This window comes from Sander lucioperca, chromosome 5 (genome assembly GCF_008315115.2).
Source record: "Sander lucioperca isolate FBNREF2018 chromosome 5, SLUC_FBN_1.2, whole genome shotgun sequence".
In the NCBI taxonomy this organism is placed as follows: Eukaryota; Metazoa; Chordata; class Actinopteri; order Perciformes; family Percidae; genus Sander; species Sander lucioperca.
Window position 1 is genome coordinate 14,395,226 of NC_050177.1, and position 27,309 is coordinate 14,422,534.

The 27,309-nt window shown below is 40.0% G+C and overlaps 2 protein-coding genes and 1 pseudogene across 2 annotated transcripts in view; all 3 read right to left on the bottom strand.

Moving 5' to 3' along the window:
• LOC116057182 overlaps positions 1-27,309 on the bottom strand; it is a 128,268-nt pseudogene that overhangs the window by 65,970 nt on the left and 34,989 nt on the right.
• LOC116057155 (zinc finger protein 271-like) overlaps positions 1-27,309 on the bottom strand; it is a 191,947-nt gene that overhangs the window by 15,105 nt on the left and 149,533 nt on the right. The window lies entirely within an intron of this gene.
• LOC116057164 (NACHT, LRR and PYD domains-containing protein 3-like) overlaps positions 1-27,309 on the bottom strand; it is a 120,675-nt gene that overhangs the window by 5,645 nt on the left and 87,721 nt on the right. Inside the window, exon 13 of the mRNA XM_036001058.1 lies at positions 3,341-3,387. Within this exon, the coding sequence (XP_035856951.1) occupies positions 3,341-3,387 (47 nt within the window). The remainder of the gene's footprint in view (positions 1-3,340; positions 3,388-27,309) is intronic.

A 27,309-nucleotide genomic window follows, 5' to 3' on the forward strand; every position in this document is an offset into this window, starting at 1 on the left:
AGGCAGCTCGGCATTGCCAGTAGTACGGATCTTGTTTATTATGGCACGAAAGAGAGCGAGTCAACCGTGTTAAGGGCAGCATTTCCGCTACAACATACTGCCCGATCAACTTCTTCAACTCTCCCCCACTTACTTGTTTTGCACCGAAGTCCAGCTTTTGTTGTTTGGGTGGTGGGGGACCTTCTTCTCTCTGCTTCGCACCACCTGGTGGGACTTGCTCTGTAAGTTTGACTGTGCAGTGCTGCGACTCCAAATGTTTCTTCAAATTTGACGTAGTGTTTTTGTAGCTAGATTGTCGCCACCAGCACGGAGTGTACAACGAACCTTAATATTGCCGTCTTTAGCCGACACAAACTCAAAATAGTGACTGTATTTCCAGCTAGAAAACGCTAATCTCTCTCATCCCTCCATTGTTATTTACGTTTGTGTCGCTGCGTGGTACAAGTGAACTGTCCACATGCTGAAAACGTGACTTGTCGCATACGTGACTTCACTCCCCGAGACGCAAGAAGAAAGAAAAAATATATATTTTTACTAAGATAAGTAAAATGACAAAAATAGTAACGCACAGTAACTTGGATAAGTAACTTTAATCTGATTACTGGTTTGGAAATAGTAACGCGTTAGATTACTCGTTACTGAAAAAAGTGGTCATATTAGAGTAACGCGTGGCATCACTGCTCCACAGACCATCAAATCCAAATTAAAAGGTTACACATGTGTAATTACATGTTCTGATGGTAGTTCACTGCAAAAAGCTGAACACACCAAATACCTCTGACTTTGGCTAGACTCTGAGCTCTCATTTAAGCATCATATTGATTATATTTTAAAAAGAACCAATTTTGGTATTGGTGTTCTCTACCGATCCAGAAAATGTTTCTCTCTTACTGTTAGAAAGAAACTTGTGCAAAAACTTATCTTACCAATTATGGACTATGCTGATGTTGTATATCAGGTTGCACCCAGCACTAATCTGCTCCCTCTCAATGTTGTTTACAACAGAATCTGTAGATTTGCTCTTGGATGTCCTTTTACTACTCATCATTGTATTATGCATGAAAAACTTGCTCTTCCATCACCCTCAATAAGAAGACATCAGCATTGGTTGCTGTTGATTTACAAATGTATACATTGCAATTACCCTAGTGATCTTAAACAGCTTATAGTACCCATAGATATAGAACAATAGATATGACATGTAATTCTGACTTGCCATTCCAGGATGGAACCACTTGGCGGCCATTTTACCAGGGTTAAGTTTTAGAATTGCTTCAATTGGAATCAATGGGGAAAGAGGCTCATGTTGTCTTTATAATACTTATATTTTTCTACCAATACATCAATAGTGGTTTTAATTCAAAGTAATGACAAGTAAGTAAGACAACTGTGCCTTTCTAGAAAGAAACAGAAAATAGAGATTTGGGTGGAATTTTGATTGATATAGCTCCAAGAGAACAAGTAAAAAGTCGTTCAATTATAAAGATAATCACATAATTTTGCATTTATACTGCAGGTAATAATTTTATTTTTTCAATTTTGCCTGAACTTAATATGTAAAAACTTTCTTTGGTATCCTGAATGGCTAATATACATTAAACAATATTTTTTAACGTAGAAATCCTAAACAGATTCAGTATTATGGTCTATAGAGCGGTAGTTATGATAAGACACATGAGAGTAACATCCAACTGTAATTTATTAATACATTTATTTATGTGTGTAGATTTTATCTCAACTATAAGACCACATTTCCCCAGCTAGTTCACCAACTTTTCTGTATTTATAGTTAAAAAAGAAGAGAAAAAATACTTTATCTACTCCTACTGACATGTGGGAAGTGATGCCAGCCTCCTGTGTCTCTTCGGTCCTTCTGGTAAAGCAGTTAGGTGCTGCACAGCTGATAACCATACTTGCTGCGATAGGTGACAATTGTAAACAGTACCCTAGTAAAATGGCGGACAGTTATGCCATTTGTTATGACGTCATGTCATATCTATTGTTCTATATCTATGATGGTACCCTTTTCCTCTACCTACCACTTGAGACACTCTACACAACTTTTTTTTTTCTGTCCCTGCTGTACGTTTCTCAACAGCTAAGAAAGCCTTTAGGTTTAAAGCCCCCTCAGATTGGAATAATCTACCTGTAAATATTCGGTCCATTTTATCTCTCCACTCCTTTAAAAATGCCCTTTTTTCCTATTACAGTACCAACTGTACCTGTCCTTAATCCTCTACAACACCATAACACCTCTTCTAATATTATGAGTAGTATCCAGTTTCACTCTTGCTTTGTCACAAACTTGATTATGACTGACTTTTTTTTTTTTTTTTTTTATCTGTTTCTGTTTTGTTACAATCTGTCTAATTATGATTGTACTGTGTATTCACTTATTGTTAAGGAACCCCTCGAAAACGAGATGGTGCATCTCAAGGGGTTACTCCTAATAAAGAAATTTTCAACAACAACTTGCACACGGTGCACGTCAGCGCACAGGTTCACTATGTGACAAACCCTATGGAGCGTACCACATGACTTATGTGCATATTTCGACAGAGAGACAGTGTAAGTGAAGAAATAGATAGAGACAACTAAACGGAATGAATCAGAGAAGAGAAAGAAAAGTTGTGTCCTATTCTCTTTATATATTTTATACTGTACAACCAGTAGAACATGTCCTGTTCTGTAGACATGGTCCTTATTTATTTATTCGTGTTGGACCAGTCCAATGACTGTCAGTTGAAATAAACCTTGTGTTGTAAGAAAACTTGATTAATTTGTTATGAATCTATTTTGATGCGTTTTCACAATATCACATTTTGTCAATATCGTGCAACCCTAATGTCTATATAATAACATCCACCTGTAAAGGGAGATTTAGCCAATTCACCATCAATTGCTAAGCACTCTTATACTCTGTTGCTTTGCTGTATATTTTTCTGCTTCTGTGTTGTGTCTTATGTTAAGTTCTGCGCTGTGCTTTGTTTTGTTGTATTCTGTTTCTGTGATGTTTTGTTTTGCTTGTGTGGTCTTCCTTTTTGTTTTTTTACATTTTAAAAAGTCTTTTTTAACATCGAGGGCAGGGGACTACAGATGAAAAATAGCCTTTGATGATCCATGATCCATGGATCCATGGATCCATGAGATCATGCGTTTTATTAATTTGCACTGTCCCCTTTCATAAAATAAACTGAACTGAAGCAATCAGCATCCTGCTCGGTAAAACATTGAAATAGTAAGTAACATCATCTAATATGAAACTTCCAGTGCGAGGAAGGTGTTAAACTAGTGAAACACACAGCTGAGTTCTCTTAGAGCAAACTTAAAACAAACTCACACTTCCTCAGACCAGGTCTCAGTATCTGCGGTCCACCATGGTCCACCCTTCAGGAAGAAACAAAGACACAATCAACTTCATACACCAGGGTTGTGGATAATTGCATAATTTAACCATCATAGTCAGGGCCGGCCCTGTACATCTGGGGGCCCTTTGTTGTATTTGTCGGTCAAATCCAAGGCAGCGGGTTCCGCTGTATGTAGGTCACCATTTTTGCCACTTTTAGATTTAAGCAAACATCATAATCCTTGAATGTCGCTCTATCAGCAACACCGAACATTTCACTACCAACATTCATAGGGTTGCCATGTCAGTCAGAATCAGGTAATGTTAGCTATGTCACGGTCCGGATCTATGGTCAGACCAAAGTTTGGGGGCCTCCTAGTGGCCACGGGGCCCTAAGCAGCCACTTAGTTTGTGTATAGGGAGGGCCGGCTCTAATCATAGTGAGAAATACAGTTTTCAAAGAGATGGAGTGTGACTAGGTCGACTCTACAGCTCTCACTAAAGCTTGTTCAAGTCACAGTCAGGACAATGCTGCTAAAGCTGTTGCGGTGTGGTTACACTTACTCTGAGACAAGCTAAATATGTTTGGCTTATTTTTCCAAATTAAATTAATTATTTTGTTAGAGAGAAAGTAAGCTACCAAAAAAAGGTACCGTTGGGTACTGGTACCAAATTGCAGATACCTATATTGGAACAAAAGTTGACTAGGAAAAGAAAGTACTTCATTTGAATGTACGTTGCTTAAAGTGATAAGTTAGATCTTATTTTGTTAATGCCAATTGAATTTTTCCAGATCTCTGACCTTCAATAAAAATCATATACACCTTTACTCAGATCCTCCATTAAAGATTAACCAGAGTCCCTTAGTACATGTCTGTCCGTCCATACCTGAGAGTGTCCAGTCTCCAGTTTGGATCCTTAAGTCCATCTGACAGCAGCTTCACTCCTGAGTCTCCTGGATGATTGTAGCTCAGGTCCAGCTCTCTCAGATGGGAGGGGTTGGAGCTCAGAGCTGAGGCCAGAGAAGTACAGCCTTCCTCTGAGATCAGAGAGCCTGAGAGACTACACACACACACACACACACACACACACACACACACACTGTTGTCCCCAACTAAGGATTTACTTAAAGAAAAAAAGCACGTGGTGGTATACTTTAAACCACCGGTGCTCATGGAAGGGAATTGAGTTCATGGAGAGGAGGAAGAGTTATCACCAAAAAAAGTAATAAAAAAATATCCAGGCACTCAAGGTTGGTTACAAAAAAAACAAGAATTGTTGTTGTTTAAAATTGTTACTTAGATCCTAACTGAACACCAACCTGAGAGTTTCCAGTCTGCAGTGTGGACTCTTCAATCCAGGAGACATCAGCTTCACTCCTGAATCCCGCAGGTCATTGTTACTCAGGTCCAGCTCTCTCAGACTAGAGGACTGGGAGCTGAGAACTGAGGACAGAGCTTCACAGCTTCTCTCTGACAAGTTACAAGCACTTAACCTGAAGAGAAATCATCATAAAATAATAAAAACTATTACACAATTTTGTTTACTGTAAATAAAAACTTAATTTAATCTTGATAGTTATGTGCACGTACAGAGCTTTGTTGGAGGCGTTGACCACTGGCAGCAACCTCAGAAGAGCTTCCTCTGAAGCAGAGTATTTCTTCAGGTCAAACACGTCCAGATCTTTTTCTGATGAAAGTAAGATGAAGACCAAAGCTGACCACTGAGCAGGAGACAGTTTATCTGTGGAGAGACTTCCTGAACTCAGGGACTGTTGGATGTCCTCCATCAGAGAATGATCATTCAGTTCATTCAGACAGTGGAACAGATTGATGCTTCTCTCTGCAGACAGATCCTCACTGATCTTCGTCTTGATGTACTCAACTGTTTTCTGATTGGTCTGTGAGCTACTTACTGTCTGTGTCATCAGACCTCCTAGGAAAGTCTGATTTGTCTCTAGTGAAAGACCCAGGAGGAAGCGGAGGAACAAGTCCAGGTGTCCATTTGGACTCTGTAAGGCCTTGTCCACAGCACTCTGGTAGATCTGTGAAGATCCATCTTCTCTGGTTTCAGTCTTCTGGGATGTTGATTGTTCTTCTGCCAGCAGGTTGACTCCAGAGTTGATGAATGTCAGATGGACATGAAGAGCAGCCAGGAACTCCTGAACACTCAGATGGATGAAGCAGAACACCTTGTTCTGATACAGTCCACTCTCCTCTTTGAAGATCTGTGTGAACACTCCTGAGTACACTGAGGCTTCTCTGATATCAATGCCACACTCTGTCAGGTCTGATTCATAGAAGATCAGGTTGCCTTTCTGCAGCTGCTCAAAAGCCAGTTTTCCCAGAGACTCAATCATCTTCCTGGTCTCTGGACTCCAGTGTTGATCTATCTCAGATTTTCCATGATATTTGACGTTCTTCAGTTTGGACTGAACCACCAGGAAGTGGATGTACATCTCAGTCAGGGTCTTGGGCAGCTCTCCTCCCCCTCTGGTCTTCAACACCTTCTCCAGAACTGTAGCAGTGATCCAGCAGAAGACTGGGATGTGGCACATTATTTGGAGACTTCGAGATTTCCTAATGTAGGAGTAGATTTGGCTGGCTTGATCCTCATCTGTGAATCTCTTCCTGAAGTACTCCTCCTTCTGTGGGTCAGTGAACCCTCTGATCTCTGTCACAATGTCAACACACTCAGGAGGGATCTGATTGGCTGCTGCAGGTCGTGTGGTTATCCAGAGGCGAGCAGAGGGAAGCAGTTTCCCCCTGATGAGGTTTGTCAGCAGCACACCCACTGAGGTGGACTCTGTAACATCAGTCAGGATCTCAGTGTTGTGGAAGTCCAGAGGAAGTCGACACTCATCCAAACCGTCAAAGATGAACACAACCTGCTCTTCAAACCAGCAGATTCCTGCTTCTTTGGTTTCACTGAAGAAGTGATCAACAAGTTCCACCAAGCTATACTTTTTCTCTTTCAGCACATTCAGCTCTCTGAAAGTGAATGGAAATGTGAACTGGATGTCCTGGTTGGCTTTGCCTTCAGCCCAGTCCAGAGTGAACTTCTGTGTTAAGACTGTTTTCCCGATGCCAGCCACTCCCTTTGTCATCACGGTTCTGATTGGTTCATCTCTTCCAGGTGGGGTTTTAAAGATGTCTTCATGTCTGATTGTTGTTTCTGGTCTGTTTGGTTTCCTGGATGCTATTTCAATCTGTCTGACCTCATGTTCTTCATTGACTTCTGCAGTCCCTCCCTCCATGATGTAGATCTCTGTGAACATCTGATTCAGAACGGTTGGGTTTCCTGCTTTAGCAATCCCCTCAAACACACACTGGAACTTCTTCTCCAGGTTGGACTTAAATTTGGGGCAGCATACTGCAACACGAGTTCCTGAATAAACAAACAACAAATTACATCAGAGAATCTAAACCTTTAAGGCTGAATCAGTTTTAAGAAAAACAGCCTTGGATATGATGCAGATGTGTGCAGTATAGTATATATATAGTTTTTCCCATTTTGACTACATATCCTCTTTCCATCATGTTAAATCTTAAATCATCTTACTTTTCTGCAGACAGTCAGCCAGCTCCTCCTGCTCCATTCTCCTCAGGAAGTGCAGTGTAATCTTCAGAAATGCATCTCTGCTGCTCCTACTCTGCTCTTCATCCTCACCATCCAACACATCCTCAGCCTTCTTCTGACTCTCTAAGAATTCTGGGTAATCTGGATTCAGAACCTTCTGGATCTTCTTCAGCTCGTTCTTCACAAAGGTAACGATGTTCTCCTCCAGCAGCTGAAACAGAACGATAAACTGAACATTTAATGTAAAGAACTAGGGGTGTGACGTGACACTCAGCTCACAAGACGAGACACGAGATTGGGTTCACGAGAACAAGAGAGATTTTAACACTATTTTGAAGAAAACCTAAATGATGAAATGAAATATGATAAATAAATATTAATAAAAAAAAAATATATATTTTTTTTTTATTCAAAACAAAGTCACGAAATGAGAAATGAGCACCGTGAAAGGTTTTGCCACAAACTCAAATAGCTTCTCTCCTGTATAACTAACCTCTTCAGACTTAATAATTCAATTCAATTTGATTTATAGTATCAAATCCTAAAGAGTTATCAGAAGACACTTTACAGATAGAAGACCCAACAATTCCAATAATTCCCCCAAGAGCAATCTTTAAACATTTTAATCTTGTGCACACCTCTATAAAGAACACAACATATGATTAATCAGGCTGAAGGTATGCTGGTCTGAACAGAGCAGCATGGAGACTGTTGGGATCTGAATGGTAGTTTAGCATTTAATCTGTGATTAATAGTGAAACCTGTGTTTGTACATGTACACACCATAAATATGGAGTCCAGGTCGGTTTGATGCAGCTGGGCAGACTGACCATCGAGGCCCTCTGAACTCTCCTGTTGAACTCTGGAGAAAACATCAAGTTTACTGACATTCAATTACTCAAATCTGCACACAGCTTACAAAAGGTGTTCTGATATGGTATCAGGTATGTATTCAATCAGAATGTCATCGGCTGCTCATCTATCAGATTTTATTGGACTCATGATCAAACTCAAAACTTTACAGCTTCTTCCTTCTCAGCCAACAAGTACAAAAATCAATTATAACTTCTGGTTTCAGTTGTTTTTTATGGAGCCCCCAAAAGGGTCACTGTGAGATTTTAAAATCTGATTTGTAAATCAAAGACTGTCCCACCGCTGGTGTGCAGCGATAACCTCAGAACTCAGGACACATGGCTCTCCACTGTGAGTCAGTAAATTAGTTGTTATTAATTAAAATATCAGTATCTTATATCATCTGGATGTTCTGGTCCTGGTATCACTATACAGCAGATCAAAACCACATCTTGTGACATCATCCACCTCGAATATGAATGTGATATATTAGATAATAACAAAGTTCACTTTTAAATTCTTACCTTTCATCAGCAGCTTGTCCAACTTTAAAGTGAATAGGATGACCCATAGACCAGTCACTCTTCATGGACACACAGCTGGGTTCAGGTACAGGTTCAGGTCTTTGCTGCAGACTAATGAAAAGTCGTTTAACATGAAAATAATACTTTTAACTAAGTTACATTAATCAATTTGCCCTATTTTATTATTATATCAATAATGATATAAGTCTCATTTTGAGAATTGAGTGTCAGGATGAATACTATAAATGGATCTGTCTCAGAGTAGATCATGTTGTGAACATGTGAACTTTTCTTAGTGCTGCACTCTGAAGCAGAAGCTCACGTCACTTTGACTCAACATGAGTCTGATGACTTTAGACTCAACTTCACAAAATCAAAAAATTAACAACAATGACTTGTGATTTCACTTGGACTTGATAAACCCAAAGATTAATTATGATCTTTTAATTTGTTTTTGTTGTTGCAATGAATCAACTCTTCATGTTCCTGAAAACAGATGGACTTTCAGTCGTTATAAGAAAGGTGTTTGGCAGTTCAGAGCTGGCTGGTGGTTCTGGTCCTGGTATCACTGGGCACCAGATCAAAACCACATTATGTGGCATCGCTGAGCCTCGACTATGTAGCTCTGAGAGAATCAGATAATGACAAAGTTCACTTTTAAATTCTTACCTTTCATCAACAGTTTGTCCATCTTTAAAGTTAATAAGACGATCCATAGACCAGTCACTCTTCATGGACACACAGCTGGGTTCAGGTCCTGGTTTCTGCTGCTGCATCCTGATACAAACAAAGACAGAGAATGAGTAACTATTAATAATAATATATAATAATACATTTTATTTATAATGCCCTTTTCATCAAAAGATCTCAAAGTGCTACAAGTTAGAAAAAAAGAAAAGAAAAAAAAGCTGAGCAGTTTAAAATAAAAAGAAATAAATAAATAAAAAATTCACCAAAATCTAATCTGATGAAATATGCTGTCTCATCTCAGTTGATAATCAGTCATTGGCTCTTTTCTGACTAATAAAGTATATAGTTAATATTATATACATATATATTCAGTGTGAATCATGATGGAGGAGTGATGTGAGTGCTGAGCTCTAACATGGAGAAGAGTCCATCATCATCTCACCTCTGAGCTTTGGTCTGGCTGTCATGGTCCCCACACAGAGTGGGCTTTTTAGAGGGAGGGGCTCCCTCCTCTCTGTCCTCACACTGACTCATAGCAGAGTCCTCACCTGCTGGGAGAGATGACCTCTGTTACTATAACAAGCTTTTCATCACAGGACACATTAGTCTCTCATTCCTCTCTAACATGTCACAGATACTGTAGAAAACAGTGAATCAGCTGCTCTTTCCTTCAGGCACACACAAACCAAGTCTGTCTCAGTAGTTGGAAGATGGCTGTGGTTTGAATACAATGCATGATGCCCAGGTGGATCTAAGTAGTCTGACAAGTTCTGACACACCTCCTTGAGCTAAACATCAGCAACATCAACTCTCCAAGTGGCCTCCTTGTGATGTATCCTGTTACCAGTGACTGTAAAAAAAAAAAACAATAGGCTGTAACATAATATCTAGGGCTGAGAGGAAGTGGAACTAATGACTTTAGCTGATAATACTTGTGTACTTTTGACTCAGTAATATCTTCAAAGTATAACTTTAACTTGTACTAACACAGTAGGTTTTGACAGTGTGTATTAGTACTTTTACTGCAGTACAGAATAAACATTAGAGACTTCAGACTCTTTCATGAGTTGTGTGTTTGAAATATAAATAATAAGTGAGTTTCAGTAATGTTTGATGAGTCATTTATTGTCCTCATACTAACAGATTAATTCCAGTCCTGTCTCACTTTGTCAGCAGAGCTACATTTGATTTCTCAAACATTGATTTGGAAACAGCTCCATTATGGTTAGCATGGTTAGCATTGGTTAGCTCCTGTTGTTAGAGCAGCTGGTGATCCTGAACACGGTGGCTGTTAGGATTACGAGTTGATAACTGTTACAGTTAACTCTAACCAAACTAAACTCTTCTCAAAAGAAATTTTACAGTTTAATAAAAGATCAAAGATCAGCTGAAGTGATACTTACCAAATGTTTAATGTGGAGGAAACATCTGCGTCAAAACAAGACAAAGTCAAAGTAAAAAACTGCTGCGACACAAAGCAGGGAGTAGACCAGAGAGAGAGGAAGGAAGGGAGGGGATGGGGGGGGAGAGAAATGGGATACAATTATTGAATTCAGGATTATTTACAGTTGAACAACTGCTAATTGCAATGATTTCTAGTTTTAGACTTGTTAGTGAACACCTACTGTATATACGGTATATAGAGAAAGATCATAAAGCCTTTTCTGGAAATAAAGAAACACCAAATAAGAATGAAACAGTTGTACATTGTACTGTTTGAGAGAAACAGTCAACAGGTAACAGAGCAGAGATGTCCAGGTAAGATGTCTGAGGTTACATACACAGCTGTGAAAATGTGAAAAACACTTCCTTTATTATAGTAAAACTGCACACTTACTGTTTTTCACAAAGTAATGGAGGTGATAGTGATGGGAACACCACAGTCATTAGTATTTCTAGATGATGTAGGTTCATGGCAAGAGAAGACATCTAATGTGTTGATAAAAAAAAAACTTCTGGACTATTACATACCTTTAGTTTGTAACATTTACAGTAATTATGGAAATTGCTACAGGCAAAGTATATATATATATATATGCATGCCGTTTAGGAAATTATATATAGCTATAAATACAGTGGTTAAATTGGGCCGGAGCTCTCTGGGGCTCAGCCCCGGCACATAAGCCTGCTCGTTTGTCCGGATATGTCTAAGTCTAAATATGTCACATAAAATTTGATGAAAGTAATACTTTTGAAAACATGATATTTCTGACAATAAATGAAAGATTTTTGAAACGGCATGTCTATTTTGTCTCGGCGGAGCTGAGATGAGAACAATCAGAACACGGCAACAACCCGCTCAGCACTGCAGACAATTCACCACTACAGGTCAACTACATAACGCCTAGTGTCTACGTTGGTAGGATTAACTTTTAAAATGCCTTCTCCTAAAGCTAAAAACCCCGTTCTCAGCGGTGGAAGCCCGGTGCTCGGAAGCTCCAACGGCCGCTACGAGTTCATGTTGCTGACCAAGCTGTTGAACCGGTCCTCGCTGTCACATCTCCTCCAGCGGCAGGGCTCCGAGCCGGCCACGGCTCGCCTCTGAGCATCGGAGAGCCCCACTCAGTGCCGTGTGTGTGTGTGTGTGTGTGTGTGTGTGTGTGTCTGTGTGTGTGTGTGTGTGTGTGCGTGTGTGTGTGTGTGTGGTAGTAAAGAGAGAGAATGGGAGAAGGAAGTTTGTGGTGGACCTGATCACCACAGACCCAAATCTTCTCAGCTGTTGCTACTGTCATGTGCTGCACTGTCTCTTCATGTGGCTCATTATGTTTGGCACGTTGTATGGGTCACTTTTTATATTATAACAAGGCAATACAATGTGTTATCAAGTGATGACTGATTATCAGTAATGTAAATGCTAAATGCCCTAATACCTGTTGATACTACAATAATGCAAAGTATAGACTCTTAACCTTGCAGTTTTGCACATATCATGTAAGACTCGATTTCTCCATTTCTTTGCACAAAACTCTCCAGAAAGTGCCGTTTAATGGTTTATTTTTCAAATGTTTTTCACGGGGGGGCATACCCCCGAGCCCCCCTAAGGAGAGCCCCCCCACATAACAAATCCCAACACTCTCAGTGTGTTCTGAGTGACAGCGTGTGTTATCTCAGTGTGTGTGTGTGTGTGTGTCTCAGTGTGTTCTCCCAAAGTGAGCCCTGAGGACTAAGGACTAAAGACTCCCAGACTTAATTGATCTCAGGTGCTGATGAGTGAGTGTGTGAGGCCACATGAGCTCAGATAGGTATACATGGGATTGGGACAGCACTTTGCGAGATCACATGTTACCTTGGCGACGTTTAATAACAAAGATGTTGCTGACACTTGCCAGGTTTGGGATTTTTCATTTTAAGTTTGTTGCTTTCCACACGGCCGAGGCCCAGGAGACGGCTGCCTGATTCCACATTTTTTCAAACTCTTGTTTTACAAGCTGGACAACAGGCTGGTCTGTGTTCCCTGGTCGTGTGTCGAGCCGTTGTTTACCTTTGTAATGTCCTTTGAAATTCGACATTGGGACAACCCTATGCCCTTACGAATTTCGCGAGAATGCGCACCGAAGTCCGTGAGTCTGTGAATCCGGACTTTGGGATTGGGCCAGTGTGTGTTATCTCAGTGTGTGTGTCTCAGTGTGTTCTGAGTGACAGTGAGTGTGTGTGTGTCTCAGTGTGTGTTATCTCAGTGAGGATTGTTCTGAGTGTTTAGCTGCTCTGAGCCTGTTCTGAGACGTGTGTGAAGAGTTGTGTTGTTGAAGAGTTCTTCAGGAGATGTGAACTGTTGAGTTCAGGTGACTGTTGGTAGTTCAGACTGGAGTTAGAGTTTAGCACATGTGGCTTCAGTTGTGATCAGTGTCATTTAGCAATAAAAAAAAATACTGTAACATGTTAACTTATTGACTTTTGGAAAGATGTTGCATTTATTGAGCCCAAAACAACAGTGAAAAAGTAAAACCGGGAAAACTGTGAAATCTCCCCTAATTATTTCCCTGTTGAACTTTACAATTCCACTTAAAATAAATAACTATTAAAATGTTTAAATACTATTAAATAATAAACACAAAATAAGTGTCCATGAGTTTACTTGCAAAACATTATATGCAAAATAATCGTTTTTCTTGATAACATTTTTTTGTGATCATTAGGAGCCAAAATCACAGTCAAAATGTGATTAATTGCAGCCCTATTAAACATACATTTATAAATGAGCATAAAAATATAAAGGATCAATGACGGATGTTTTGGGAGAAGAGGACGACATCTGGCTGAGCTGCAGCTCGCATTAATAAACGCTGATGAGTCTGTTTTTCTCTAAGAGCCATTTCTGCTTCATTAGTGCGACCACAAGAATGGAGGACAGGTGGAGACGATAGGAGGAGGAGGCAGAGGTCAGGGGGACGATGATGTTCAACAGCGCTCAGAACCACGACTGCCCCCTCCGTTAATGTAGCCTCGGGAGTTTATAAGCAAATCAAAATAGTTGGCGAGCCAGAAAAATCTATCAGATTCTTATTTAAACATGATTCTGTCTTTATAAACTTGAGAAAGACGAGTTGATTCCATGACCCATCACTACCTCGTCACAACTTCACAATCAACCAGAGGTGGAAAGTTACCAAATACATTTACTCATGTTACTGTTCTTCAAGTAGTTTTTTGTGTACTTCTATGTGCTTTTCTGTACTTTTACTTAAATATATTTAGTTTGAAGTGTTGTACTTTGCTACATTTTATATCACATCTGCTACTAAGTTAAAAAAAAAAAAATGCAGCAAAAGAAAAGCGCCCCAGGAACTACTGCAGTGAATGATGGGTCGAGCTGTAATATTTCCAGATTTTCTTGGACAATTAATTGTCTCATAAATAATTGCGAGTAACAATATAATTGTCTCTTTCAGTCAAATATTAAAATGTATTTAAGTTAAGTTTTAAGTGAATCCCAGGATCCATCTTCTGGTTCAATCACTGTCATGTGACCCAATTAATGTAATAACACAAATACACAGTCTATGGAGTAAACTAGGCCTCTTTATTATCAGAAAACATTTGTTTTAACTGTATCCCACCTTGTCATTCTTGTTGCTATGAACGTGTTTAGGGTCAAGCGCCAACAACTAACAATTGGAATAATAATAAAAATATATACTCCAACCAATAATCACTTATATAATTAAAATGTGGCATATCTAAACAAAATCAACAATTAACAGTCATATGCTTTAAGACCTTAGCTAATGTTAGCAATGAATTGCAGTTAAACAAAGAAACCGCGAGTATTCAAAAAAATTAACTAAACTAGACAATTCAGCCTGTAACAATGATGTAACGATTGTTACAGACTTAATGCTGGGCAGGAAGGACAGCGCCAGTTTGTGTTCACTGGAACTAAAACCATGAGAAGGATGGAGACGGACACCAGTAGAGCAGACCAAGCTACAAGTGGAACCTGTTATATTCTGCTGAACTTGAACTAGAAGGAAATGAAGTAAATGTCCTGGTAAGGAGGGGGGGGGGGGGGACTTCCTCCCAGGAGACCGCGGTTCATGTCCTGTTTGAAAAGAAAAGGAAGCAGAGAGTTTTTATCTTTAGGGAACAAACGGAGCTACGTCACATTCTGCGTCACCATGGTAACCTTCAGGAAGAGAAGTCACGTCTGATTAGAACCCAAACCTCCATCTTTTTATCATCTTAACTCAGTAGTTTTGGTGTCTAACCCTAACCAGACTGGAACCTCTTCACAACGTTAACCACGTCTTTAAAACAGCGACCGTTACCTTCTCTGGTTTAGATATGAGGACGGAGAACTCTCCTGTGGGTCAGATTAGAGGGGGGGGGGGTTTAATTTGAAATCTCTGCAGCAGCTACAAGAGTTACACAGATTGTGACATGACTTTACCATTTGAGATATTAAAGTAAATACAACACTGAGCAGCATTGATTTACAGTTTACAGCTCAGATGGTATTCATAGTTAGTTTTTTCCTCTTTTGTTCCTGGTTTTTTGTTTGTTTTTCATTTTCTATTTTAACATCCTGATTTTTATTTTCACATTCCATCCATTAAAGTCCATGTAAAGCAGCATGTAACTGTCTTTAACAGCATATCTGACTGAGAGGCTGCAGAGAACTACAGTAGAAACACTATATTATTCCAGTATCTTAGAAAGAGAATTAAATTCAGAGCATTTTTACATAGTGTTGTCTCGGTCTCAGACAAAAAGAACTGGATTTTATTTCAACACCACAGCTGCGGGGATATAACCTAATTGCCCGTACATTTCCTGATTTATTAGCATTTTGACATCATTTCTAATGTCAGCTCTGACATTCACCACACGCCGTGGTACCGCTCCCTCACTTTTGGATGAGAGAGGTAGAGATGTGAGCGTATGGCTTCTATTAGTGTCTTCAGTGGTTCCCAAAGCCCAAGATGACGTCCTTAAAATGTCTTGTAGAAAATATTCACATTTAAGATGCTGCAATCAGAGAATCTTTTCTTTTTTCATGAAGAAATGACTTAAAGCGATGAATCAATAATCAGTGTTGTAGAATTTAAAGCTCTGTAAGTTGAGCCAGTGGTACCCAGGTGTCTTTAGGTCAGTGTCCAACATCACCTCAGAACCTTTCCAGGTTCACCATCAGCATACCGTCTGGCTTTCAGCAGCTGCAGGGATCAGCTGATGGGGAAATCAAACGCCCCTCGCTCACAACCAATCAAAAGAAGTCGTAAAAACCTCCAAATTAAAACAATAACAGCATTTTTCTCCTGACTGCAGCTCGCAAATAAAAATACATTTAAATATCTACTCACATTTGTCGACGGGTCTCTAGAGCACAGGCGGCGTCCGACCTGTGTGACCTCATGTTGCAGTGGATTGTGGGATACGCTTCATGCTGGAAGCTGCACTTTATATTCTAGCTGCAAGGAAATCAAAGTGAGGGAACGAGGGAAGATGTTAAACCATATTCACACCAGAGTCAACCACACTTTCACTCTCCTGCTGACACTGGCATTTACTACATTTCCCAGAATCCCCTTTTCCCCCCCAAACAGATCTCTTTTAGTTGTTAGAAAACGTCCCAACATGAACGTCAGATAGAAGATGATTGATGAGGATTAAACACTGACAGAAACTGTAAATACTAATCTTTATACATCATAAACACGGTGAATAAATCAGACTCAGAACAGAGCAGACATCACACACACATTTCATATTTTATTTATGCAGCCCTAGTTCTTTTTGTGTGCCTTCATTAGATTTAAGAGTTGTTAATATGAACATCACTTCTGTCTTTTTCAAAACCCTTGTGTTGTCTTTTCAAAGTTTCTTTATCAGAAATTTGGGTTTCTTTCAACCAAATTAACCAAAAATAACATGGATGGTTCTCAATGACGCTCTTTGCAAGTAATATTAATGATCACTACTTTCATTTAATTTTGTGTGTTTTATTTAATGTTATAGCATTTGTGGTGAAATGGGGCACTGTTGTGCTTTACAGCAGATGAACACACACACACACACACACACACACACACACACACACACACACACACACACACACACACACACACGCTGTGTAACCACCTGTGGGTCCCGGAGTCTCACTACATTTTAAACTTATCAACATCACTGGAGGCCACAGCTTCATCACCGTTCATTAAAGTTGATTCAAGCAGCAGTCTGTCGGGGGGGCAGTGAGCGTGCTGACGGTCGTTCTCTTCAGAAAACGTCCAATCTAACAGGATCCCATAAATAAACTAGACAGAACCTCACGACGAGCCAACGCAGTGATTACATTCTTTAGTCCAACCTCTTTGGAGGGATATACATATTAAACATATCTCAACTTGAAAGGTCCAATAAGTAATACATTTATTGTATTACATCAAGACATGTCCACAATATTTCAACAGATATTAAGGAAACATGCTAAGTTGAAATACTATATTTTCTGACAACAATGCCAAAGCCAGTGTTCTCCATATTGAAATATAAATTTCCATATTTTGGCCTGTGTGTTGCCTATTTAGACACCCGTGTTGCCGGACATGAAACGCAAACACGCAAAAACAAGGTGCTGGCTGCAGCGATGGTAGCAGCAACCAAACAAACTGGATTAACAGATATAGACTCATTCTACCCCACCTTAAAAAACTTGTTGCATAACCAGGGCAGAGGTAAAACACGGGGAAATATTGGAGATGCATGTTAAAGGTGGAGACAGCTTAGAGCCCTAAAGGACGCCGAGTTGGCTCATTTCCTCCTAAATTAACAAGTAAGCTTAATTTATATCCCGGCTAATGTAGTAGGGATGGACATTATCAGTCATTTCAATAATTCATTTAAATTGTATAGAGTAGCCTAGCCTACTCGAGTTAGTTACTCTTGATATAGCCGTTAAACCGTTAAAACGAGACAGATAAGAAGAGGCATTGTTTACAAATATACATTGTAACGCTGGCTGCACAGATTATGCAGATGCAGACCTCTATGATTGTCTGACACACACACACACACACACACACACATTATTAAAATCATACGCTGGACGCTTTATTAGGCTAGTCTTTCTACATGGGTTTAGTTAATTATCAGGCTATAATAAGACCACGTCAGCTATGTAATCGCTGACAACCGGGACAATTTCATAGTGGTTGGTGTAAACCGGGACATTTTAGCGTCCAGACTTTTGTCGGGACTCGGGACACGCAACTGAAAATCGGGACTGTCCCGGTCAAACCAGGACGTCTGGTCACCCTGTGTGTAGTGGCTATCCAAAAGGCCGTTAATGAGTCACTCTGTAGGTGTCTTGAGGAATGTTCTTTACACCTACTTGTATTACAAAGAGTTTGAAACGTTCTATCTTCTTTGGGTGAAGTTACGGTTTATTGCAATGATTGAATATTTTCCAGAAACAAAAAAGTATTTACCATTTTAAGCCTTGATTTAAAGCTGGTAACAAAAGCTGGTTTAACGGTAAGAACCGTGTGCTCCCCACACCTACAGGCTCTACTGAATACCTGCTCACTGATTACCTGTTCATGTAATGATACCTATCACCATGTAACCAAGCTGTCCTATACTACACCCTAGTGGTCAGAATGGATATTACAGACATTTAATGATACCTATCACCATGTAACCAAGATATCCTATACTACACCCTAGTGGTCAGAATGGATATTACGGACATTTCTAACCTTTCTCCACATTTGATCTCTAACAACAGAATGAAGGGATGATCCACGGAGCCTCACCTCTCTTCCTGGTTTCTTTAGAGTGGTTGTTGTGTCCTGAACACTGACCTGGGGTCTCATTTATAAACATGGCGTACGCACAAAACGGGCCTAAAAATGTCTTACCGTCACATGGTCCGCTACGGAGCGCAGGAGGATGAGATGGCCCGACTCCATGGAATACAGGATAGCATTTAAATAACCTACCATTACATAATGGCAGAACACAGTGTAAATAACCAAATATCTGTCTTTAATACTGTGCACATATCATCAAATGTCAAAGTCTGGAAATACAGCCGTTAAGCTCTCGCGCAATCGTTACCCTTAATGTCCTCGTTATCGGTCCGCACTTTAATACTGTTCGTGACAAAACCTGCATGAAGAAAAGTGTGTTTGCCTATTAGACTTTCGTCTTCAAATTGTATCTTGGGGGGGGGGGGAGGGGGGGGGGGAAGAATACCACTAGTTGATGCTGTGATTTTGGCAAGGTGTCTACAATCATTCTAATTGTTGTAAACATATAAATACTGCGGTGACCCCCGTGCGTAATGCTGCATGACGGCACTGCTGGCCCTGCAGGAGGACTAACCCCCAATGGAAGAATCAGGAGAGAAAAAGGCTTCAGGGACCATGATGATGACTGGCTAATATGCCGATTTAAATTCCATAAAGTTGCGCTCTTGGATCTATGTACTGAATTGGGTCCAGTAGAGAGGGCAACGCACCGGAACCGTGCCATCCCGGTCCAAATACAGGTACTCGCCACTCTGGGGGAAACCGGCTGTTTCCAGATGGAAATGGCCAGCTAAGTGTTTTTTTAAATTAAATATTATACATAATCTTCACCTTTATCACTAAGGCTTGTTTGGATATAATATACAGTATAGTTCTGTTAAATCTTATCATATAGGTCTGGTATATCGAAGCTGTCCCCGAGTGCCGTAATGCCTGCCGTTTTGGACGTATTATCAATAAAGGTAGTCTATAGATTAGGTTTCCCTACACTGTGCGACAACAGGCCGAAATTATAATTCAATTGGCAATTCACCAGCCTCTGAGAGGTTTTTTGCTTTTTCTCCGCCAGTCGTCATGATTCGGTGACTGCCAGTGTCATTAACATACTTATCAGCATTCACGAGGTGTTTGCATTGACTATTTATGGTTAAAAATGGGCGTGTACAGGGCGGGATAAGAGGCTGATTCACATACGCACACTTGCAGGTAATCTGTGATTTATAAAGGGAACATTGCTTACAGATGTACGTACGCACAGTTTTATAAATCTGAATTGTTTTTGGTATACGCCATTTTTGGCTTTTGGGCGTACGTACACTTTTAGTAAGGATCCTACGCACAGTTTTATAAATGAGACCCCAGAACATGGCTGGTATCAGAGTCCCAGTCTGATGCTTGTCTTCTGGGGACCTTGTTGCTCCGCTGCTCCAGGTTCTGGTTGTCCTCCTCCATTCCTCTCTTGTCCTGAAATCCAGCAAATGTCCACTGGGGCTGCTGGACTCACTCTGGATTCTGTTCAGTACAAATCAAAGCAGCAGAGATATTCAGATGCTTTCCTCACATCCACAAAGTGCTGATAATGTGCTCGGTGTTAGCGTGGAAACAGCTGCAGCTCTTATCTGAGGAATGCTCTGGTTTCCAGAGGTGGGACAAAGTCATTGTTATGCAAGTCACAAGTAAGTCTCAAGTCTTTGCCCTCGAGTCCCGAGTCAAGTCGAGTCAAAGATGAGGCAAGTCCCGAGTCGAGTCACAAGTCAAAGCCAACAAGTCTCAAGTCGAGTCCAAAGTCCTACCATTTTAGTTTCGAGTCATTTCAAGTCATTTCAGTTTCAGTGTATGCAATATTAAGAATATTTTCACTGCTTCAAAAGTCATAAGAAAGCCCTTTCTCTCAAGTGGTTTTCAAAGTGGGGACGGGGACCCCTGGGTGCCGCGAGGGGGTGCTAGGGGGGCCATTGCAAGTTGGCATGAAAAGTATAGCAAAACAAAATAATTAAATAAATTAAATAACTAAAGTAAACCAAATTAAACCAAAAATAAGCTAAACAATATTCCCATTAGTTAAGAACTGCACTATAATAATCTATTGCATCTCTGAACATTACTACTGTAATCGTTATTATTTTATTTTATTACATGGCTTGGTTGAATTCCAATGTAGAATGCGGTCTGTTATTTCTTGATAACAGACCGTTGCCATGAAAAACAGAGCGTTGCTATGGACGCAGTTCGGTTTAGCGGAAGCAATACAATCGTTTTTAAATCAATAAACTCCTTTTTAAATCAATATTTTGTGTCAAAGTATTTATTTGGTAGGTAGCCATGTAATAAGCGGGATAATGTATAGCGAGGCGGTAGTTATAGCGAATACAACCCCTGATATGAAAAGGGAAGGCTAATGGTGGATCTACTGTGACTGTGTTATGGTAACGTTACTTTAAAACGGACGTTGACATGATGTTGGCGAGGTTTTCCATCTGATTGTGCTACACTCATGTACCTCATATAATCAGGGTTCAAAAATCCCTATTTTTGTAAGCATGAACCAGCAAGGGAGACGTGCGTTTACTGTCTCGTTGATACAGTAAATATGCAGCAGCTAGTAAGTTACGGTACATACATCCGATAAGGTGCTTAGCATTCGTTCAAAACTTACCTTTCTTTGTGCAACTTCAGGTGTCGAACAAAGTTGGACGTTGTGGCAGCTCCGTCTGTAATCTTCGACCCGCATGTTTTGCAAATTGCAACTCTTTTTTTGTCGACTACCTCGTAATTTTTATAACCAAACGAAACTATCTTCGGTATCATTTTGCCAACTGGCGGGTTGTTGCTTGTGCTTCATTGGTTGTCTTGCAATGTGCCTGCTTAGATGCTGTCGAATCAAAACAACGTGGGACTACAGTGATTGGATGTCGTGCAGGCAGCGTGCGTGCTCTCTGCATGCATACAGGTGGTGCACATTTTTTTCACAGATGCAGATAAACTGAGAGCGGCGCGGCCGTGTGAACATTTTCTTCCCCAGTTTTCATGGGAAGTAGCAAGTCTTCTCGAGTCAAAAGGTGCAAGTCCAAGTGAAGTCACGAGTCATTGATGTTAAAGTCCAAGTCGAGTTGCAAGTCTTTGTACATTTTGTCGAGTCGAGTCTGAAGTCATCAAATTCATGACTCGAGTCTGACTCGAGTCCAAGTCACATGACTCGAGTCCACACCTCTGCTGGTTTCCATGGAAACCTTTTCAAATGTACACTCCCTCCAGCCACCAAGGACAGACTGAAGTCAGCTGACTGTTCACTCCCTCAACTGCATGTTTATCTAACTATAACTCAAGGACCCTCTGTGTGTGTGTGTGTGTGTGTGTGTGTGTGTGTGTGTGTGTGTGTGTGTGTGTGTGTGTCTTCTAACTATCTCCAGAACCGTTCATCCTACTTCACACTCGGCCTCCTGGGTACAACATGAACTCAGAGTAGTTTGGAGAAAACAGCTTTGGATATTAGTAAACTGTAAATAAGTCTAAACAACTGGCTAACAAAGTTGAAAAAACGCTGCCATAGTTCTGGCTCCTCCGTGTCTACCCTTCACAATAAAAGCCCAGCTTAAATTCACTCAGAGCATTTCACTGACAGGAAACTCAATAAAAAGTTATTCTAGCCGACACTACATATCAAACAGAACGCAATTTAAAGCTCCAGTATCCTAGAAAAACTACATTTAATTTGCTATTCTGGCAATGTGAGATATAGCCTACTTCAAGACATACTATGTAAATGTCTCATTGGAACTACAGCCGTGCGAGCTGTAGTTCCAATGAGACAACCTGTAGGGGGAACGAAGAGGAAAAAGTTACACAGTATACCTTTAATTATTTGATGATTTGATGTATGGTATTTTTTACGTTTGAACTTTGCATCAATAAAACTCTTAAAAACAAAAGACAGCTGTCTTCCTGTCTCACTCAGACTCGGGTGTTTAAGTGTGCTAACATATTAACATTAATAACATTACCACCGTCAAAATACCTCCGCTATAAATCCATACTTTACCGCTACTTTATAACTGTCAAGCTACTAAGCCTGTTTGGAAATGAACACCTCTGCTGAAGTGATGAAACTAGTAGACAGCACCGCCGTCATTAAACGCTGACTGTGGCCATATCAACATGCAATAGACCTTTTTCACAGCCGACATTTTGACTAGTCCAGGGGCGGATCTACCGGGGTGGCATAGGGTGGCAAATGCCACCCTAAAAGAAAGCCTTGCCACCCTTGCTGCCACCCCAGTTGGCAGCAACGAATTAAAAGTTATGGCTGATTTGACAATTTATGAGCGTGAATCTCCAATGTCTGACTGCAGTGAATGCAGCACGAGATGACGCCAGAGCGGCAAGAGCCTGATTTGTTTGTCAGGAGTTGTGAGGAAGGGAGACACAGGAGGAAAGAGGTCAAAACGGATTAACAATCTATCAAGAAATTAAATTATAACAAAAGCACAGTGCTAGCATAGTTGCGATGCTGATTTTGAGATGATAAAATCAGGTTGAAGAACGTTATTTTGCTAACTATACATATAATGTTACTTAGGTCTGACGTTTGTTCTGTGTAAAGTCGGCTACAAAATGTATATATGAGTAATATGAGGTGGAAGGAGAGAGAAAAGACGTGGAAGGAGAGAGAAAAGAGGTGGAAGGAGAGAGAGAAGAGGTGGAAGGAGAGAGAGAAGACGAAGACAAGGTGGAGACAAAAGGGCAACAGAAAGGTGACAGAGATAGAATACAAGGCCAAGGCAACCAGGGACAGGAGGAGGTGGAGAACACCACAGCGGTGAAGATATGGAGGGAGAGCATCACCGAGATGAGGAGGGAGAAAGCGAGAGACGAGATAACGTGCAGGGCTCAGACAGTGAAAGGGAAAGGAGAGAGCTGGGCCATCACCAAACATCTCCAGTCCAGCTGGTCCACATGGTATGGAAACTGTTGCTGCATATATACTATGTTACATATGAATAAGAACAACAAATGACAAAGACGGACATTTTTATAAAATTTAAGAGACATTGCTTAGACATTAAATAAATATAAAAATTCATGTTTGCTTAAATATGAATAATTATGGAAAGTTGTCAGTGTGAAAGTGTGAGATGAGTTTTTATATTTTGTGTAGAATGTATTTTAGATCTATTGCTCAGATTAAATTAAACAAATTAAACAAATGAACCTAAAAATACTCTCCCAGGCTAACATGTTAGTGTGTGTTAACACAGTCTGATGGTTATAACTAATCAATGACAGTTCCTAATCTTGTACAAATGCTGCCTGCAACGCTGCCTCTCTCACACAGTCCACAACTGTTGACTTCCCCTCTCACACATCTGCCACTCATCACCTGTGTCTTACCTTAATGCCTTTCCTGTGATAATACTTCTATCATACTTCTATCTCCTATTAAGTGAGATCTCATTATATGGTCACTTATTCCTAATATCAACTGTTCCACATCAAACCTCAAATGCAAGATATTGATTGGATGAGATTAAGTTTGTCTGTCTGAGTTGGTAAATGGCAGCCTGTGCCCTTTTGTAGTGTTTACATACTATTTCTCATCAAACCGTGATAAAATTCAGTATATATACGTCTGCCATATGTTGCCACCCCTCAAAAATTCCTGCCCCCCTCTCGCCACCCCATAAATATTTTTCTAGATCCGCCCCTGGACTAGTCATAGAAGGAAAAGCACAGCTGAAATTGATAACCTTAACAATGGCTCAGTTCCATCAAGTGTCCCAGTAAGCTATTTCAGTGAGTCAGCATGAACAATACCAGGGCCTCTCCTAAGTGGAATGCAGCCATCAGTAATGGTTCTGAACACACCTGTGCTTTTCCTATGACATGTCAACATGTCTGCCGTGAAAAAGGTCTATATTGTTGACTTAAAAGAAGACACTAAAATGTAGTTAAGAAAACTACAAGCAGCAGTACCACAGGCCAACCAATGGGAACAGTTTTTTTACAGCTTTATCCAAAATGTCTGACACACTTTCACAACAGTAAGGCTGCCTGCACACTGGCTGTGTGGCGTGAGCGTGACAGCTGCGTGGGGTGTCTGTTTTATTTCGGCTCCCATGTTAACAGGTTAGAGCTTACACACTGCCTGCGTGACACGCGCGTCTCAGATGCGGACGCGTGCATGCTAGATATAGGACCGACGCCTATTATTTCAAGCCTGAAAGCGTTTCCAGGCAAAATAGAATACGAAAAGACATTTATATGTCATTTTGACATAAATACATTTAATAAATGACATTTTGTGTGTCTAGGTTTTGACATGAATGCAGATATAAATGTAATTTAAAAAAATAATTATCAATTTTCAAATATTGCACCTGTCAATACAGAACGAGATATTCTGTAGCCTATTTTGCCGTCAATACTGCAGACGTTATCTTTGTTGTAATCAAATCAGTATATATTTATGTTTAACATCAAGTATACTACTTCTTATTTCATTTTATCAATGGGAAACATACATGTGTACAGACAGGGCTAGCAGCAGCAGCAGCAGCAGCAGCGCCGCGTCAGACACGTTTCTGGTGTGCAAAGACAGAAAAATCCACGCAGCTGACACGCAACAGAACAGCAAAGAAATCTAACCAACCGATAGTTCGGTTGGTTTGGGGTGGTGTGAAAGCTCATCTGAACTCTGGTCCACTTGATAACGGGGGTCTCGGTTCTCTTCCAAGTGAACTAGAGTTCGGTTCACTTCAGGTGAGAACTAGACTGGGTAAACCCAGCCTGATCTGACGGAGATTTGATTTCACCTTGTTCAATCTTAAAAGACTGAGCTTGGTCTGGTGATAGCCAGACTAGGTGAGAACACGATCTGACCCAAACACAGGAAGTGGACCAAAAACAGAGCATTTACTAGCCTGCAGTTTCCACCTTTCACAGTTTACAGACTTAAATATCTGGTTTAAGGGATGATAACTTTCAGATCCATATGTAATGTGTGTGCAGGTTAGTTCCTCCAGCAAATGGGAATGCCTGAAACTCTCTTTTTTTCAATTTACAGCGTTAAAATGCATTTGTTTTAATCTAGCGAGTCAGCTTCCAGTAATATTACAGTTAGCTCCAAACAGTGGCCTAGGTTTTAACAGACACTCTGCTCCAACTCCTCTTTAACACAACTAAAGACATTTAATGATACAGCCAACACTGTCAGCTGCTCACATTGTTCACCTTCCTCTAAAATATGACAAACACTAAAGCAGAACCAGAGAAGCCAACACGGTAGAAATGTAGTGGAGCTTCATTATTTCGGAGAGTTTCCCTCTGATATTCTGTCCAATCAACAAGCGACTGCTTCCACCACGTGACGTGTGTTTACAGTGTTTGCTGCGTTTGATAAAGTGCAGTGTGACGCAAACCGAACCAAATGAAAATGCAACAATGTTACAACTTCAGCCCCGAATCTCACCGAGCCCACCGAACTATAGAGGAGACACTAACGGAGCACACTGTTGCTCAGCAACGAGCGCAGATCGATAGAGTTCAGTGGCACAGATATTTCATACAATGTTAGTATTATTCAAATTTTAAAGACATTCATATTAATTAGAACAGTTTCCACTTTTGCTAATTTTTTGCACAACTTCACCTTCTTCTTAAACATTGAAGCCTGCAATTCAGTGTAGTGACAGCTTTTCAGAAAACCTTTAAATATTCCACTTTAGTATCATACATGTTTGGTGTTATTTAACATGTTAAAGAAATATAAACTAATTAATACTATTCCAACTTTTCCAACTTTTCTTACTGCCTCACCTCACCTAGCTTTTCAGCATTCACAAGCATTTTCTGCAGGAAATGCATTTTGTAGTTACTTTACAGATTAGTTTTTACCCTTCCTTCATGTTTGTGATAAACTAAAGTATGATGTCATAAGAGTGTCATAAAAAAGAATAAACGTGTAAAATAAGAAGAAACTAAATGTCAAAGTTCAATTCAATTCAGTTTATTTAAGAAGAGGACAGATCAAATTAATAAAACAAATGATTATACATGGGTTAAAAATCCCAGAATTAGCCAAAAGCTGGCAAACTTCCCCCCGAATACAACCAGCTGTTCTCATGTGTCTAATCCACTGAAGAAGCCGGTGGGATACTATATATATATATATATATATATATATATATATATATATATATATATATATATACACACACACACACACACACACACACACACACCACATTGGCTGCTGCTGTTTATTGGAGCGATATGTTGACATGGCGACCATTTCCTAACGAACATTGTGCTCCTCCTAATGCATGTGTGTCTATGGAGGCAGAAGATCTATCCACAATTAAAATCATAATTTTTCCCTGAATTTCCAACTGATTTTCAAGCTGTTTACTACTAATGCCAGACAGGTATTTATAATACAGGATAATTGATTAAATTTAAAATGCAGATTTTCTTACCAAATTTTTCAAAATATTTTGAAGCTAGTGACAGTCTGCTGATTTAAGCCTTGATACAATTTAAACAGATGAGTTATATAAACAGTTGTTATGAAGTGTGAAATTAGCTTCAAAGACCAAAACCGTTTTTTTTGTACCAGGCTGTAAACATGTTTATTTCTGATGTAAAGTTTGGATTTTTTCACATGGGGGTCTATGGGGAATGATGCGAGGAACTGTTCAGTGACACACATAACAAACATCGTTTTCAGCATCTTACTGAGATATTAATAATCACTCAAATAAAACATACATGACCTGACACAAGCTAGCATTAGCTCAATTCAGTATCAGGACAGTCACTTAACTTCCTGTTAGCTTAAAAGAAGGATTAATGTTACCTTTTGTGATATTAAATTCAAAACTTTAGTAATAGTATAATATTGTAAAACACATTTTTCATCCGTGAAATGTTATTCCATGTTGCTTAGTTTAGCATTTCTTTCACATGAACATCCAAAAGCAGTACAACTATCTTTTTCTGAGTCTTTAAGATCAGTTGTCTGTCCCAAGATGGCGGCGGCACAGACACAGTTTAAACACATTAACTGTTCAAGTCA